The sequence below is a fragment of the Octodon degus genome, unplaced genomic scaffold (assembly GCF_000260255.1).
Source record: "Octodon degus isolate 3935 unplaced genomic scaffold, OctDeg1.0 scaffold00323, whole genome shotgun sequence".
In the NCBI taxonomy this organism is placed as follows: Eukaryota; Metazoa; Chordata; class Mammalia; order Rodentia; family Octodontidae; genus Octodon; species Octodon degus.
In genome coordinates, this window is record NW_004524899.1 from 126,273 (window position 1) to 142,454 (window position 16,182).

A 16,182-nucleotide genomic window follows, 5' to 3' on the forward strand; every position below is an offset into this window, starting at 1 on the left:
AAAAAAAGAAAGAAAGAAAAAGAAAAGGAAAAAGAAAAAGACCGTAAGTCGGACTAAATGCCTCCAACAATAGCTATGCTACTGCCTCAGTATTTGGCTGCTTTGCAATTACTTTCAATTACTTTTGAAAGATTAATCAGTCCATCGTGTTTAATTTCAGTCTCAAGTGGAGTCTCTGGACATAAAGCAAAATGCAGACAAACTTTCTGCCAAGCCATAACACAAATGATCTGAAGTCCAACAACCAGTGTAGTCCCTCTTCCCAGCCAAAACCTCCCCAGCCTGGTCTTTACAGGCAGGCTTTCTGTCAGCCTTCTGACCTTCTGCGCTGTCACCGGCATCTCCTGTACAGAACAGCTGAAGTTGTTCCAGCGCTTCTCTTGTATGTAACATTTCTGAACCTTTCCTATCTCTTCCCATAAGCCATTCCCAGAAGCTTGTAATCTTTGAGCTACATGATCATGGTCAGAGCAACAACCTTACTTCTCTGGTACCAAATTCTGTCTCAGTTACTCTTCTCTCCTTGCAACCTTTCATGGCAGAGGCAAAAAGCAAGACAGCCAAAGGAAGTGACAGCATCTCAGGCAACTAGCTAGCCTTTCTTCCCTCCTCACATTGTAATGCAAATTACCTGCCCCAGGGCAAGTGCAGCATCTGCTCCCATTGCTATTTTTTCCTCTGTCACATGCCACCTGCCTTGAAGCCAGCTGAGTATGAACTGAAACCTCCACTAACTGAGCCCAATAAACCTTTTCTTCCTTCATTTTGGGTCTCAGGTATTTGTCCCAGTGAAAGAAAAGCAACCGAGACACACAGAAACAATTCCAAACATACTTAGCCATCTTTGACAAAGGGACCAAATACCTTCACTGAAAGTTAGTTTCTTTCATAAATGGTACTTGAAAAATTGGCTTTCCACATGCCAAAGATTAAAACTACATCATATCTCTTACCATGCAGTAAATTAAAGTCAAAATGTATAAAAATCTAAATATTAAAACAGAAATAGCAAATGAAATCAACAGAGTGAAGAGAGAACTCTGTGTGAAAAAAATAAGGCCAACTATTCGTCAGATGAAGGACTACTACCTAGAATATATAAAGAACTAAAAAGAATATCCCCCCAAATTTAAAGACCCAATCCACAAATGAGCAGCTGAAATAGACACTTCTTAGATGAAGTAAAAATGGCAAATAAATATATCAAAAAAATGTTCAGCATCACTGTTCATTCAAGAGATGCAAATTAAAACAACACTATGATTTTGAGTGATCTCACTCAAGAAAGCATGGCTAGTATCAAGAAACTAACCAATAACAAATGCTAATGAGGCTGTAGGTGGCAGAAATCCTCTCTCCTTTAGGTGGGAGTTTAGACAGGTGCAACCACTGAGGAAATCAGTGTGTGCATTCCTCAAAAACAAACTAGAGGTTCCATGTGACCCAGCTGTTCCCTTTCTTGGTATCCACCCAAAAGAATTACAAGCAGCATACCACGGTGATACCTGCACACATTCATCTTTATAGCAGCAAAGTTTGTAGTAGCTGTAGCTTGGAAACAGCCCAAATGTCCACCAGCTGGTGATTGGATAAAGACGTTTGTTTTGTTTTGTTTTTTTATACAATGGAATACTACTCGGCCAAAGATGGATAAGTTGAGACATTTCTAGGCAAATGGATCACCTTGAGACCATATTCTTAAGTAAAGTAAATTGAGCCCACAAGGAAATACTGCATTGTTTCTCAGGTGTAAGTAACAAAAAGTGTGAGTAAAGACCAAAACACTTAATAGATATTGGAAACTGGAAGAATATGTGCAAAGAATAAGGGAAATGAGGGAAGTGGGGAGGAAGGAACAAAAAGGAATAAAGGAGAAAGGGCTGGGGAGATAGCTTGAAAGCCTAAGCGCCTGCCTGGCAAGCACAAGGTCCAGAGTTCAAACCCCAGTACCACATGCCTTACTGCCCCAGAAATCAGACATGCCATGCCAGCCTCGAAACTTGGCCTAGTAATGCATACTTATAATCCCAGCGCTGGGGAAGCTGAAACAGGAGCATCACTGTGAGTGCAAACTGCATAATGAGACCCTCTTTCAAAAAAATAAATACAGAAGAAAAATGGAAACAAGGCTTTGTAAATTGGGGGAAGAGAGGTTAAAGGGAGGGGAGGGGATTGGGAAAAAATGAAACAAGATACATCATCTGTGGGTAAAAATTTCCTACATCACATGTGATCATTATGTATATCTAAAACAACAAAATTCATCTCCCAAGGGAAGAAAAACATATTGAAAGATTCATGTAGCCAGAAGATGTAACAAGTATAAGTACTATTTTGCAGCTAATGACAGTCAAAATATATAAAGCAAAAAAAGGAAATGACAAGAATTATCTGTGCATAGTGTACATGCCTGTAATTCAATCTACAAGATAGGCTGAGGCAGGACAATCACGTTTGAGACCACCTTGAGAAACTTTGTGCAACCCTGTATCAAAATGTATGTGAATTGCAGATATACAACAGTGATAAAGGCTTAGTTAGCATTTTTAAGGCCTTAGACTCAATCCTCCCATAGGGGAGTGAATGGAAATGAATAAAGGGAGGAGATAGTTCTGTAATAATAGTTGTAGACTTCATTACCCATTCCAATAACTGATAGAATGACTAGACAAAATATAAGGACATAATACAATAAGCTAATTGGGACTGAAAAGCATATTCAGAACAACCTACCCCAGAGTAGCAGCGTGCACATTAAATTCTTCATCAGTTTTTAAAAATATCACACAATGTATCTTCATTTGAAGAATCAAAAAGCCAAATGTATATCCACACAATGAAATATTATGTAGCTTCAAAACAAAAGAAAATTTTCAGTCTGTCATTGATGACATTTGAGAATGTCACTTATGTTCAGTGGAAAAAGCCAGTCACCAAAAGGCTGTGTGAGTGCACTGAAGTGTTGTCCTTAGAATACTAGAAATTATAGAGACAGAAAGTAGGGGCTGGGACAGATGGGGACTTACTGTGTAATGGTAGAGTTTCAGTTTTATAACACAAGAGAGATGGCTGATAGTTATCATTAAATGCCACTGTGAATATGTAGTGCCATGGAACTATATACTGAAAGTGGTTAAGATAGTTTGTATATAGTTTACTCTAATAGAGGTATTTTAAAGTTAAAATTAACACTCTTTCCTAAAACTATTGCACTTTCCATTTTTATCAGTTTTTAAGTGCTCTGTATTAGTCAGCTTTCCCATCCCTGTGGCAAAGCATCTCCCTCCAACCCCCAGCTTAAAGAAGTACTTCCATTTGAGCCCAATACAGATGTTGTAGTCCAGGCTGGGCTGGCACCATGCAGAAGCATCATGGAGTGGGGTGTGGTGGGGTGAAGCTACTTGAGGAGCACTGCCAGGAGAAAGGCACCAGGGATCATGTGTTGTCCCCAAACTATACTTTCTTCATGAACACCTCCAAACGACCCTGCTTCCTCAGGATCCACTTGTGTCTCTTAATCCAAGCAAGCTTAACCTGCACTCTCCCATTAAATTAAAAAAAAAATCATAAACTGGATGTGGTGCTGCATGCCTGTATTCTTAGCAGTCTGGGAGGCTGAGGCAGGGGGATGGATGACAAATTCATTCCTGTCTGAGAAGTTTAGCAACTTGGTGAGAACTGTCTCAAAAAAAAAAGTTAAAAGGCTAAGGATGTAACCCTGGGAAAAGCCCTCATTTTTGCTCTCTTAGTCTTCTTTCCCTCTTTTGACTGAACTATATTTGAAGGATATGAAATCATATCCTTCTGTTATACATACTTTAGTACTCAACTTTAAAAAAGGGAGCCAGGGAGATAACTCAGTAGAAGAAGCACTTCCCTGGCAAGTGCAAGTCCTGAGTTCAATCCCCGGTACCACAAAAAAAAAAAAAAAAAAAAAAAAAAAGAAGGGATTATTTTCTCACATAATCACTCCTACTAAAATTAGAGACATTTTTATCCAATCATTCAATCCAATTTTTCAGCTGTCTAAAAAAAATTTTTTTTTGGCATCCTGAAAATTGAACCCAAGGCCTCTAACTATATCCCTATTCTTTGTTTCTTGAAACAGAGTCTGAGTCACTAAGTTGCTCAGACTGGATTTGAACTCAAAATCTCCCTGCCTTAGCATTCCTTAAAGGCATATGTCATCATGCCCAATCCTCTAAAAAGTTCTTTGTACACTTGTTTTTTGAGCATAGATTCAAAGTCATAGGTAGATGTACCCCTCTAGAACCTCTTTACAGTCTCTCTTGCATACTGTCTCTGTAGAATGTCCAACATTCTGGAATAACCTATGGTGTTTTCTTTAACTCAGTCTTGTATACTTTCACTACCCAGGTCATTATCCACTAGCCACATGCAACTGTTGGGCACTTGAATGTGTCAGTCTGGCTCAAGATGCGCTGTTGAAGGGGAGTACAGGCTAGGCGGTGGGGAACAGTGAGAATAAAAAGTCTCAGACACTTTATATTTTAATATTTTGGATATTTGGGTTCATTCAGTACATTTTAAAATTAATTTCACCTGCAACTATTGGAAATGTAAAATGTGTGGCCCTGTTGTGGTTCTGTTGGACAGCACTGATCCCCACGCTGTCTATCCTAAGCCAGCCAGGTGTGTCTGTCATCTCAGAGCAAGGTTTGCCTCATCAGGATTCCCAGAGGACTGAGTGACTCATTCTGATTTGAAAAGTGCCATTTTGTGCTGCACATCGTGTGAACAGATCCTCTTAACTAAATCCGTGACTCTTAAGTCTGGTTGCATATTAGCATCACCCAGGGAGATGTAACATTTTTCTCAAAGCAGATACATAGCTGAATGTGTCCAGAGGGCTGACGTAGTGGGTGAAATGTGGGATCCAAACAAGTGTATGTTTGAAAAGCTTCCCGTGTATTCCTGATGCACAGTCAGAGCTGGGTATTTCTCTATCAGATTGGATTAAATTTTAATTTAGCTATTGGGGTAATATTCATGTGGTACCATATAGGGAAGTGCATTGTTTATCTTACTGTTAGTGATTTCTCAGATTCAAGTGTGACAGTCTAATTTCTCCTTTGTATAAACCATTATCAGCCTTTCATCTAGTTGCTTGAACCATAGGTGAATACACACACCCAAAGAAATTAGTTCATTAAGATTTGAAAAATAATTTCTAATTTGTATTTCTTCCACACTTACTGATTGGAATTCAGTATAAAGAAATTTTCCTCATACGGATATTTAGGAGTTAACTTGATATATAATTCTTACATTATTGTGTTAATTTTCAGAATAAGATGCTGATGTCCTACTTTATAATCATTGTATATGATATTAATATTTTTGTTGCTCTTTTTCTCTTTTGGAGGATAAGTATGTATTATAAATTTAGTATGTAGAATTATGATTTTATATTTATTTTATTTATTATATTTTCTACAATGTAAATTAGCTTGTACAAAATTCATAAATCAAGAGATGATGTCAGTGTGGCAGAGGTCACCTTAATTTAGATGGCTTTTCCTGGAGTTCAGTGTGCCTTGACACCTATAGATGGTGCTCTTTTGCCGCACACAATGCCCCATTGGGTCAGTCTCCAGGGGCCATCGTTAGCAGCTCTTTGGTCCTTGTTTGTTCATTTTTGCCCTTGCCTTCATGGCAAGTCTCACTCAATTCCAGCACTGTAAACTCTTCTATGCTGTCCAGCAAAGGTTCCTTATTGTGGTTAAAGCATGAATTTTTATGTCTTTACTGTGTAATTTAACATATTTTCAATTGGGTTTGTAGTTTGAGTAGGACTGTTTGTTTTTCTTTGTGTTCCAGTTAGAGCATTTGAATTAAGTTTGATTCATGAGCCATTAGCTCAGTCTTCCTAAAAGGCCTGTTATTTTGATTGTTTTTTTTGTTCTGGCATTGTAGCAGAAAGGTCTACACTCATTGTGCTTTTAGTATTTTTGTTCCTTTTTTTTTTTTTTTTTTTTTTTTTTTTTAGCTCAGATTGTCCCATTTTGTAGCAAGTGAATCATTTTCAAGTTGATTCCTGTGTTCTGACATGATCCCTTTGTCTAGGTATCCCAGGTTCATCTTGGGATTTTCCTGCCTCACACTTGACATTAGGCATTCCTGTGAGGAGCCAAGGTTTATCTTATATTGGGAAAATAATGAGATTTTTAAAAAATTTTTATGTTATAAATAATGTTTATTCTGTCAAGTTAAATTCTAAAATTCAGCCAGGGTTGAAAACCACTAGGCTCTCTTTTTTTTTTTTTTTTTTTTTTTTTTTTTTTTTTTCTTTTTTTTTTTTTTTCAGAACCAGGGATTGAACTCAGACCCTTGCACTTGCCAGGCAAGTGCTTATTCTACTGAGCCATCTCCTCGGCCCCGCTTTTAGGCTCTTGATTAGAGATGAGTTTAATTTGGGGGGCAAGAATATTTCAAAAGTAAATAGTTAAATAGCTAATAATTTTTAGATAGTTGAATACTTTGGGGGATTTTCTTTGAAATGTTTATTTGGAGAGACATAATTGCAAAGCTATGTAAAATAAATCTTTAAGGACTGGCCAGATAGCTCAGTGGACTAAAGTACCTCCTTAGGCAGATGCAGGGATCACGGTTCAATCCCTGGCTACCCTACTGGCCCCACTCCCAGGGCACACTGAGACGGCAAATGAGATGGGGCATGATGGTGCACGCCTGTAATCCCAGTGCTTTGGAGGCTGAAAACAGGAGAATCACTACAAGTCTGATCTGAGTAGTGAGACCTCTGTAGACCCTGTATTAAATACATTAAAAAAAGAATCTTTATTTTATAACCATGTCTAAGACTAAAAAAATTATACTACACATACAAATTAAGAATGCTTTCATATAAACATTATGAAAAAAGATATTCATATACCATTCCAGCATTTTTGGATCAAAAAAATTCCAAACTGAATAAAAATGTTTAAGGCTTTAAATGGAGTAAGATTTCATTATTCCTCTTGGAATTAAGTTGCTTTTGAAGCTTCTTTTTTAATATTCTTTCATTTATTTGACAATATTTATTGAAAATATAGGATGTGTAGGACCCATTCCGTGTGCTGGTAACTAAACGATGAAATGATCCCTGCCCTCAGTCTGAGCAGAGACCAGCAATAAACATATGGCATCTGTGAGATCATCCTGTTTCACCAAAGTAGTTTAAAAAAAACCAGGAAGTACTGTAGTAGCTCTGTTATATTGTCATGCCATGTGCTTAAGAATTATAGTACATAGGAAGAGTGATAAGTAGAAAATAACAGAGGTTTGTCATAATACTGTCGTAGTTCATGTATTACCTGTAATACCTAAAGCTGGGTGGTTTATAAGGAACAGACATTTGTTTGGCTCACAGTACTGGAGGACAGGAAGTCAAAGAAGTTCATGCCAGCAGGCATGTGGTAGGAAGCAGCATCCTGTGTCATCCCATAGTGGAAGGCAAAATGGTAAAAGCAGGAACAACCAAGAGGTCTAAGTAGAATCCTCAAGCCCTTTTACTAATCCATGAAGGTGGAGCCATCATGGTCTAAACACCTCCTGTTCTATTATAATTGATTATTAAATTATGAGACTTACTACAAAGCAACACAAGTTATATCACTGGACAGTCTGAAGATCTTCATGAAAGAGGTATAAAATGAAATGGATATTGGGAGATGGATATTTTTGATCTTTTGAAATATTTGGATCTGTAGTGACAGCTTAGGAAGCAAAGACAAAGAGATGTCAAGTTTTGAATATTTTTTCCTAATAGTGTAGCCTGGCACCTTGCTATTTCAGTAACTGTTTTAGCATTAAAAGTATTAGAATTGGCCTCATAATTGCCTGAATTTCAAGGACTGGAGAAGTGGGTCTAAAGCTGGAGCCAGCGCAGTGGTAGGAATCTTAGCATACATTTTAAAGAAGAACATCTGGAAAGAGGTAGGCTGGGGTCCTGCAGGGGAGTGGTAGCAGGGGCTACCATGAATAAATGGCTTTGTCTGTCTACTCTAAATGCAAATCCCAGGGATGTGGTTTTATCTTAACTTAGTGCATTCGCAGTGTGCTCCAAGAGGGCCTGCTTGAGGGTTCTCCTATAGCCTTTCTCTACAATGGCAAGGTGATAGCCACAATTTACTGTCACCACATTCCTCACAAAGATGAAAATTAGATCCTTCCCAGACAGAAACCATAACTACTCCTTACACTGAAAATCTCATATATTCTTTTACAGAGGAACAGGCAACTGTCTGTAGAAAATTGTAGCATTTGGATTTCTAAGATAAATGTTTAAAGATGCCATCTTAATTTGTCATTAGGAAAAAAATTATCTGCAGACCACTGTTAAAACTTTCACGAAATTTCAGGATTTTTTTATTTTATGAGTTATAAAAGTTTTCAGGCAGAATGTATGATAAATTAGAGATGGTTCAATTACTTATCATTAACCAATTTCCCACAGTTCCATTTTCTCATAGGTAACACATTTGCTTTTTCCCTTCCTGTTCTGAGTACTTCCTCAGTCCTTTATGTCACTGAAGTTATTTTTCAGTGATTTTCACTTGAAACCATCAAAAGAGGGAATGTGTAAAAGGGAAAAATCTACTAAAAGTACCAAAAATAACGGTAGTTTTTTCCTAAACTGGATGTGGCATGGTGGTGCACACCTGTAATCCCACACTCGGAGTTCTTTTTGGTTTTGGGGAAGTTTTTTGACATCAAGAATTGAATTTAGGACTTTGTACTTGCCAAGCAGGCACTGAGCCAGAAAGTTACATCCCAAGCTCTAGGGATACTTTTTTAATAGATTATCTAACCAATAATCTTTATCTCTGCTTTATATGATTTTTCCACAAATGTTAAAGTATTTGTAAAGATTTGTTGTTTTCATTGTGAAGCACTAAAATATCTTACAATTATTTTAAATCTTTTTTTCTACTGAAATGAAATTATGGCCACTAGCCAAAAACAGTATTTTAAAGGCATACATTGTTACTGGCTTTTGCCTACTTTGCTTTTCATATCACATTCAGAGAGAACATAGTGCTTTCACCAGATAATATTTTTATTTGAAGATAGTGGGACAAATATTTTTAAAAATTAACTTTATTGATATATTTTAGATATACATGATGATTATATCCATTATAGGGAATTTGTATATGTACATGATATATCTTGATTCTTTTTTCCTCAAACCTCTCACCTCCCTTCAACCCCTCTCCCCATCTGTATTTACAAAAACTTTGCTTCCATTGATTCCTTCTATTCTCTTTTACTTGTCTCTTCCTTCCTTTCTCTCTCTGTCCTACTTTGTTCCCCTTCTCATTTGAATGTTTCCCCATTTCCCATTATCCATGATACATTTTGATCCTTGGAGCAAATATTTTTAACATATATAGATATCATGTCCAATCTGAAATATTTACCTGCAACCTGTTAGAGGCATGTAAATATGGGACTGTTAGAATCATTGTGAAGGAGAGGGGTATGTACCCTGATTTTCTTTTAGAAAGGTTTATACTGCCAGCACTTCATACTTTATTTAGGGTGTTGAAAAAGTAGCATAAGAACTTTTCTGTTGTTTTAGTTTTGTTCTTATATATAACAACTTCCCACAAGTAATGTAAACATTATTTATGATACACATAATAAACTAAAATTTTTAAAGAATTTTGTTTATAAATTTTCTTTAACTATAAAATCAATCATTGAGTTACTTGACAATATTCAGTTGGCAAAATAATCCTTTGGCAAGTTGTTATTAACAAAATTTCTATAAAACCTAAAACCATGAATTATTAGAATGGCTCCATTCTAAAGTTGAAATATTTCCAGTAGATCAGTACATTGCCATTTATTTAATCATCTTCATAGATGTTTATTAGTGATCACTTCTGTCAAGAAGAGTTGTGGGGATCCTATGGATTTTTTTTATAATTCTTCTGTTTTTTTGGTTTTTTTTTTTTTTTTTTTTTTTTTTTGAGACAAGGTCTGACTTTGTAGTTTAGGCTGGTCTTGAACTCACTATGTAGCCCAGGTTGGCTTTGAACTCACAACAATCCTCCTGCCTTGGCCTCCTAAGTACTGGGATTATAGGTATGTGCCACCACCATACCCAGCTGCACTTATTCTGAAACATTTCATTTTTAATTGATTTTTTAAAGTTTCATTATTTTTATAGGTTGTTTCTAAATTTTAAAGCTAAAAAAAAAAAACACGCACACATGGAATCTACTTTCTCTTCTATTTTATCTGCATTGAATAGCCTGTGTTTTCTGGGAATCACTGTTGTTTTTTAGTTAAAATGTAAAAGTGCTGCTTGGAATCTGTAGTCTTTAGAAATAGTCTCTGTGGAACCAATCGAAAGTTTGAATTTCAACAGTAGTGATCTGTTGTCACCAGTAGAGAAAGAATGAAAGGTACAAATAGATTGCATGGAAAAAAAAAAAGAAAAGAAAAGAAAAAGCAGTGGTAGTCCCAGCCAGCTTCTCTGTAGCTTGTCCACAGCCTGCTGACATGCTATTTTTACAGTAATACTTTGGGGAGCCTAAACTGATACCATTAGGTTCCTCTGCCATTGTAGAACAGTGAAGACAAAAGCACTCACCATCTTAATATTCACAGGACTGTGTTAAAGAATAATGATTTAAGATCAAGACAAGAGTTAACTGCCCACCTCACCAACCAGTGGCCTTCCCCAGGAGCTCTGGATGCCAGTGCTGTTGCCTTGGATACGTTGCTTTACCGAAAACACAATAAACAGTGGTATGAGTAAGTGTAATACTTTTTTTTCCAACTAATTACAAATTCACTTGTCCCAAAACATGTGGCAATCCACAGTGTTGTCTCAGTTATTCTTCTGAATTTATTAGAACAAAGATAGATTTAGGACTACTTTGGTAAGGTAACATTAAAACAAAATTTGTTAACATTTTTGAAGCCAAGGCACTCTGGGGAAGTAAAATATCTGAGAGATTCTTATGCAATGTTACTGTACCAGCCAGTCCTTCAGGGATGTATAGGTGCTTATATCTAATGAGCTGCTTACTTTTCAATTCTAGTTTTGAAGTTATATTTGCCCAGAATTAGTTTTCCTCTTTGTCAGGAAAACATTAAATGCCATGAAAGGATGAAAGATATACATTTGTTCTTTGTGGTCTGAAATAACTCTGTTCATTCTCAATAAAGCTAATTTTTACAGAGTACAATATGTAATCACTCCACCTATGAGCAGAGACCCTTTTGCTGTTTCACTGTCTAATGTTCAGGAATATTCATTAGTTACAGTGCCTCAGTGTTGAGTGAGTTGCAAAATCTTAACACAAAGTAATTTGATTTTAACAGATTGACTACTTTTGCACTTTCTTTTGACATATGCATCAAAATTATTTGTTTACACTAATTTTTTCTGTCTTCAGCTATATTTCTGTCTTCTGTTTTTCATGGTGCCCTTTACTCCTGTTTTCTGTTTTATTCCCTCCCCTTCCCTTTTGTCTCTTTCCTTCCATTCTTGGCTTTTTTCTGTCCTTTATCCCCTTCCTCTTGTCTACCCTCTTTTTCTTTCTCTTTGAAAGAGTCTTTGTTTTTAGATTTCTCTGACAGAGTCACATTCACACCTGTGCTGTTAGGGCGCCTTTCATAGTTAGTCAGTATACGTTTAAGCGGTGTTTCAGACATTGCTTTTTTCTTTATCAAAAATAGAATTCAATGTATTTGGCCTTTTATTGCTTTAGAATTGACAAGGACTTTAGTGCTTTTACTTATTTCATTGAGTATTAAAGGTGAGCAAATCATTTGTGAAATAAATCAGTACTACTCTTCAACTGCTCAATTATGTTTCTGCATGTAATTCACAGTGTTGACTTGGGATATTTCATGTATTTGGGACCTAGTGCTTTATATACTCTTATGAAGTTTTTTAATATTAGAATATATTTCATTATACTTTTGTGTTATAAAGCTGGGTGTGGTGGTACATATGTATAATCCCAGCACTCACGCGGCTAAGACAGGATTGTTTCAAGTTTGAGACCAGCCTGAGCTACAAAGTGAGATCAAAGCCATCCTGAACTTCATAGCAAGACCCTGTCTCAAAAAGACAAAAAACAAATGTTGTGTCATGGAAACACAGAGTATTTTATTTCTGAATTATGATTGAAAAATAGACTTTGTAGTAATACTTTATATACTTTATAGTGGTACCTTGATTCATGAATGCTTTTTTTTTTGTACATCATTTGGTTCATAAACAGAAGCATTCAACAAAATTTTGTTTTTATTTGAAAATCTGCATAGGGTGATGACAACAACTACAGCCATCTTTCCCAAACAAATATGAACTTGGCCATCTTTTACAAATTAAGTTTGTGAACCAAGGTACCACTTTCTATATAAGAACATGAGATGTTCATGCTTTAATTATGAAAACATTGTAGCAGCATTAAAGTTTGGTCAGTTAAAGGACTATGCCTTTCCAATTGCAATATCCACATTATCCTTCAAGGGAGCCAAATATGTGAATCCTTGTCTGCCTTCAAAATTGCCTATTGAAGAGCCAGTAAAGAGCCTAAAGTGGAAAATGTATCTCTAGTTTGCCCCTTTGTATATGTAATATATAATAATGACTGATTTTTACAAAGTAGTATAATAGCAGCAGAAGTAATTGCAATCTCAGAAAACCAGGAAAACTGGTCATTCTGTTGAACATACCTCCAGATTTTATGTGCTATTTAATGACTCCATTAGCTTAAAACGAGTATGTCCCATTTAATGTGCCAGTCAGAAAAGGTTCAGAGATTTCTGCTCAGCAATAGAAGCAACAAACTTTTCTAGACTGACAGACAAGCAAATGGAGAAGTCATCTGAGAGCTTCAGCTAAGCACCGGCCTTATTTGGGCACAGAGTGAAGAGGCATTTATCTTAGGCAGTTGTGATCAGTTGGCTGCCTATTACCAGCTGAAGGTGGGATCTTTGTTATAAAAAATATACACCTAATTAGGTTTCAATTTGTTTATGTGCTATTAAGTTATAGTTTGTTCTAGGAAGTCAGAAAGTGATAAAGCCTTACGTTATTGGCCTTCTGCCTACTTCAGTGTACTCTACTGTTTCAGGGATATTTTGGTCTTTATATTTCAAAAATTGAACTAGTGGATAATTTGCTTCTATTATTGCCTTCTCAAGGAAGGCAGTTAAAGGACTGCCTTTCACAATAGAAGACCTGAAGTCTATCTTAATTTGCTGTGCTACTTATAAAATTTTTAAAATATGATTTTTTATTTATTTCTTCATTAGGTTAACCTGGCGGTATTAGCTATGCTGGACTTTATATGTTTTCCTTTATCTCAGATATAATAATGCTGTGCTTAAAAAGTAATAGAAATTATAGGCTTACTGTAAAAATTCAACAATGAGTATATAAGGTATAACCAAAATATACCATGAATATTTAAGTTTTTAACAAAAATTCATAGTAAAAAACACATTGTTATTAACTTCCCTGAAAATATTTCCCCTGGCTTTGAACACACATACATATCATTTTTGTTACTTTCTTTTTTTTTTTTTTTTTTTTTTGCGGAACCGGATATTGAACTCAGACCCTTGCGCTTGCCAGGGAAGTGCTTATTCCACTGAGCCATCTCCCCGGCCCCCTTTTGTTACTTTCTGAAGCTGTTCTGGAAGTCCTCATTCATAAGTGTACTTACAAACTTTGATTTTGAAAAAATACAACAAATGCTACTGCTGAGCACCATCTAAAAAAAGGCAGGCTCCCCAAAACATTATCCTATGTCCTCACCCACCCCCCGCCCCCCGCATTCCCTGAATCTGTCCCCAGGCAAATTCTGTCCCCCAGAGTCAGAGTGCCAAAAAAGGTAAACATTTTCTATTAATTCAAGATCCCAGGCAGCCACAACAGTGCCAGTTAAAAACACAAGAAATGGCTTCAAGAAATGCTTCAGGAAGTGGCAAGAACAATGGGATTTGTTCAAAGTAAAGGGAGTATTTTAAAGGGAATTAATGGTAATGTGTCCTTTACTGTAATAATTTTTAAGCATTTACACTATGCTCCAGTTAAATAATATATGAAGCTTGTTTTCTTTACGCAGCATAGAAAAATTGTTTATTTTTTCAATTAAGTTCTGTTTTGTATCTTTTTTGTATGTAAAGTATAGGTAACTTGAGCATCTTAGGTAATTTCATTAGATTTGTCTGTTCCATATGTTAGATATCTGATTTGATTATTGCCTAATCTACCCATTCTTATCCCAAAGATCAGATTCAATGTCATTTATATTTTTTAGTTAAAGTTCTTTAGACTTTTAAATCTATCATTGGCTTTCAATTTGGTTATGACAGCCAGGGATATAGCACAGTGCCTCCGAGTTCCCAAAAAAAGAAGAAAAATATTGGCTGACTTAGATTGTAAAATTATGAGAATCATGAGCTTTAATATATCCTTCATGGTCTATTGTTTAGGCTTTTAGTTTTTATTAATGACTTTTCCTTCAAATATATTAGGAGTTCTTCTGATGTGTATCTAAGCACTTTTAGAGGAGGAGTCTCTGAAGCACTGAAGGTGCAACAAATATTTTACAGTTTGTAAGTTGGGCGTGGACCTAACTCACATGTATCCTTCCCTGTCAGACTTTCCTTCTATCCTTCTCTAACTTCAATAGATTAAGTATGTAAGACATTCTGCTACAAGAAATGATTATTTTCTTCCTTAAATATATTCTGTGAAGAAAAGCAAGAATAAAAATAACATCTCATTTACATGCATGTGCCACTGTATATGCAGTTTGCATACATTTTTTTTTGTTTTCCATCTGTGGATAACATCCACGTCTTTCTATGTATCACACTGTTGCCTTGTACAATAACTACCAAATAATGTATATTATATTGACCACAATAAATGACAAAGGCTATCCATACTATTGTTTCTGATCATTGATATAAAATGTAAACTTTGAAAAAATTAACCAGCAAGTGGCTTTGGACCTCTTACTCAATTTTATTTTTTTTTAATGTATTTATTAGTGCAGAGTCTACAGGGTCTCACTATGTAGATCAGACTTGCTGTGATCCTCCTGTTTTTAGCCTCCCAAGTGTTGGAATTACAGGCATGTACCATCTCACTCAGTCTCAATTTTCTTTTGATTTTCCTTTTTTTAGTACTCAGTTTCATGTATATGAGTGTTTAAGTGATTTTAAGTGATTTTTAAGTGATTTTACAATATTTAAACAGACATTGACTATACAATAGTAGATTTTATTATATGCCCACTTATAGCATAATTCTTACAAGTTTAATATAAAATATACTTTACAATGTAATGGCATATATTAAACTATAGTTTTATATATTAGTCAGAATGTATGACGTATTTAGGGCTCTGCTTTTGATTAAGTTAAGCTGATGTTATAAAAATTAATGAATACAAAAATAAATGTTTCATAATAAGATAATAATCATTTATACAATATGAATCATTATTTTCAAAGTATTTGCTCAGAGTATAAGACATAGACAAAAAAAATTATTGCTTACAGAGAAGAAACAGACAATAGCACAAAATGAGTCAAAATAGCTGTGTGGCCTTTAATCACAGAGCCCTCATCAATGGGTAGTTTACTATATAACAAGCAAATATTTGTCCCTTGGAGCTGCCAGTTCCCCTGAAAATCAGGTATTGTATCCTGTAGAAGCCAAAAGCACTCTGTGCTGTCACGAGAGCAGCTGAACTAGTTCCCTTCCAGATGGAGGGCATGCTACCATCTCAAGCACAGCAGGTAGTGTAAGTCCACTTCCTAATAGTTTATGAATGAAGTACTTAATTTGGGGGTGGAGTTTGTATTATTGTTTCAAATCATCATTTCCTACGTGTTTCTCTGTTCATTGGCATTTATTCACATAAAATTTATTCACTAATTTTAATTAATTGTGACAAATTAAAGGGTAGAAAGCTTTGAAATCCCTTTGAATCTGGAAGTGAACTATTCTAAAGCGACCTTTCATAGTCACACAGGGAGCTCATTTGGTCTTGCTGTTCTAAGCCCTGCTTTAACAGCATGGTACCCTCTGTGGGCGCTGGGCCTGGAGATTGTTGTAGGTGTATGCTGTCACATTCAGGGCTCCAGGAATTCCACGTCCTCTTGCTT

The 16,182-nt window shown here is 35.8% G+C and overlaps 1 protein-coding gene across 1 annotated transcript in view; it reads left to right on the plus strand.

Moving 5' to 3' along the window:
- The window catches only part of Rundc3b (RUN domain containing 3B), a gene marked incomplete at its 5' end in the record, with an annotated part of 188,377 nt that overhangs the window by 123,490 nt on the left and 48,705 nt on the right, over window positions 1–16,182 (plus strand). The window contains one exon of the mRNA XM_004647763.2: window positions 10,645–10,791. Within this exon, the coding sequence (XP_004647820.1) occupies window positions 10,645–10,791 (147 nt within the window). The remainder of the gene's footprint in view (window positions 1–10,644; window positions 10,792–16,182) is intronic.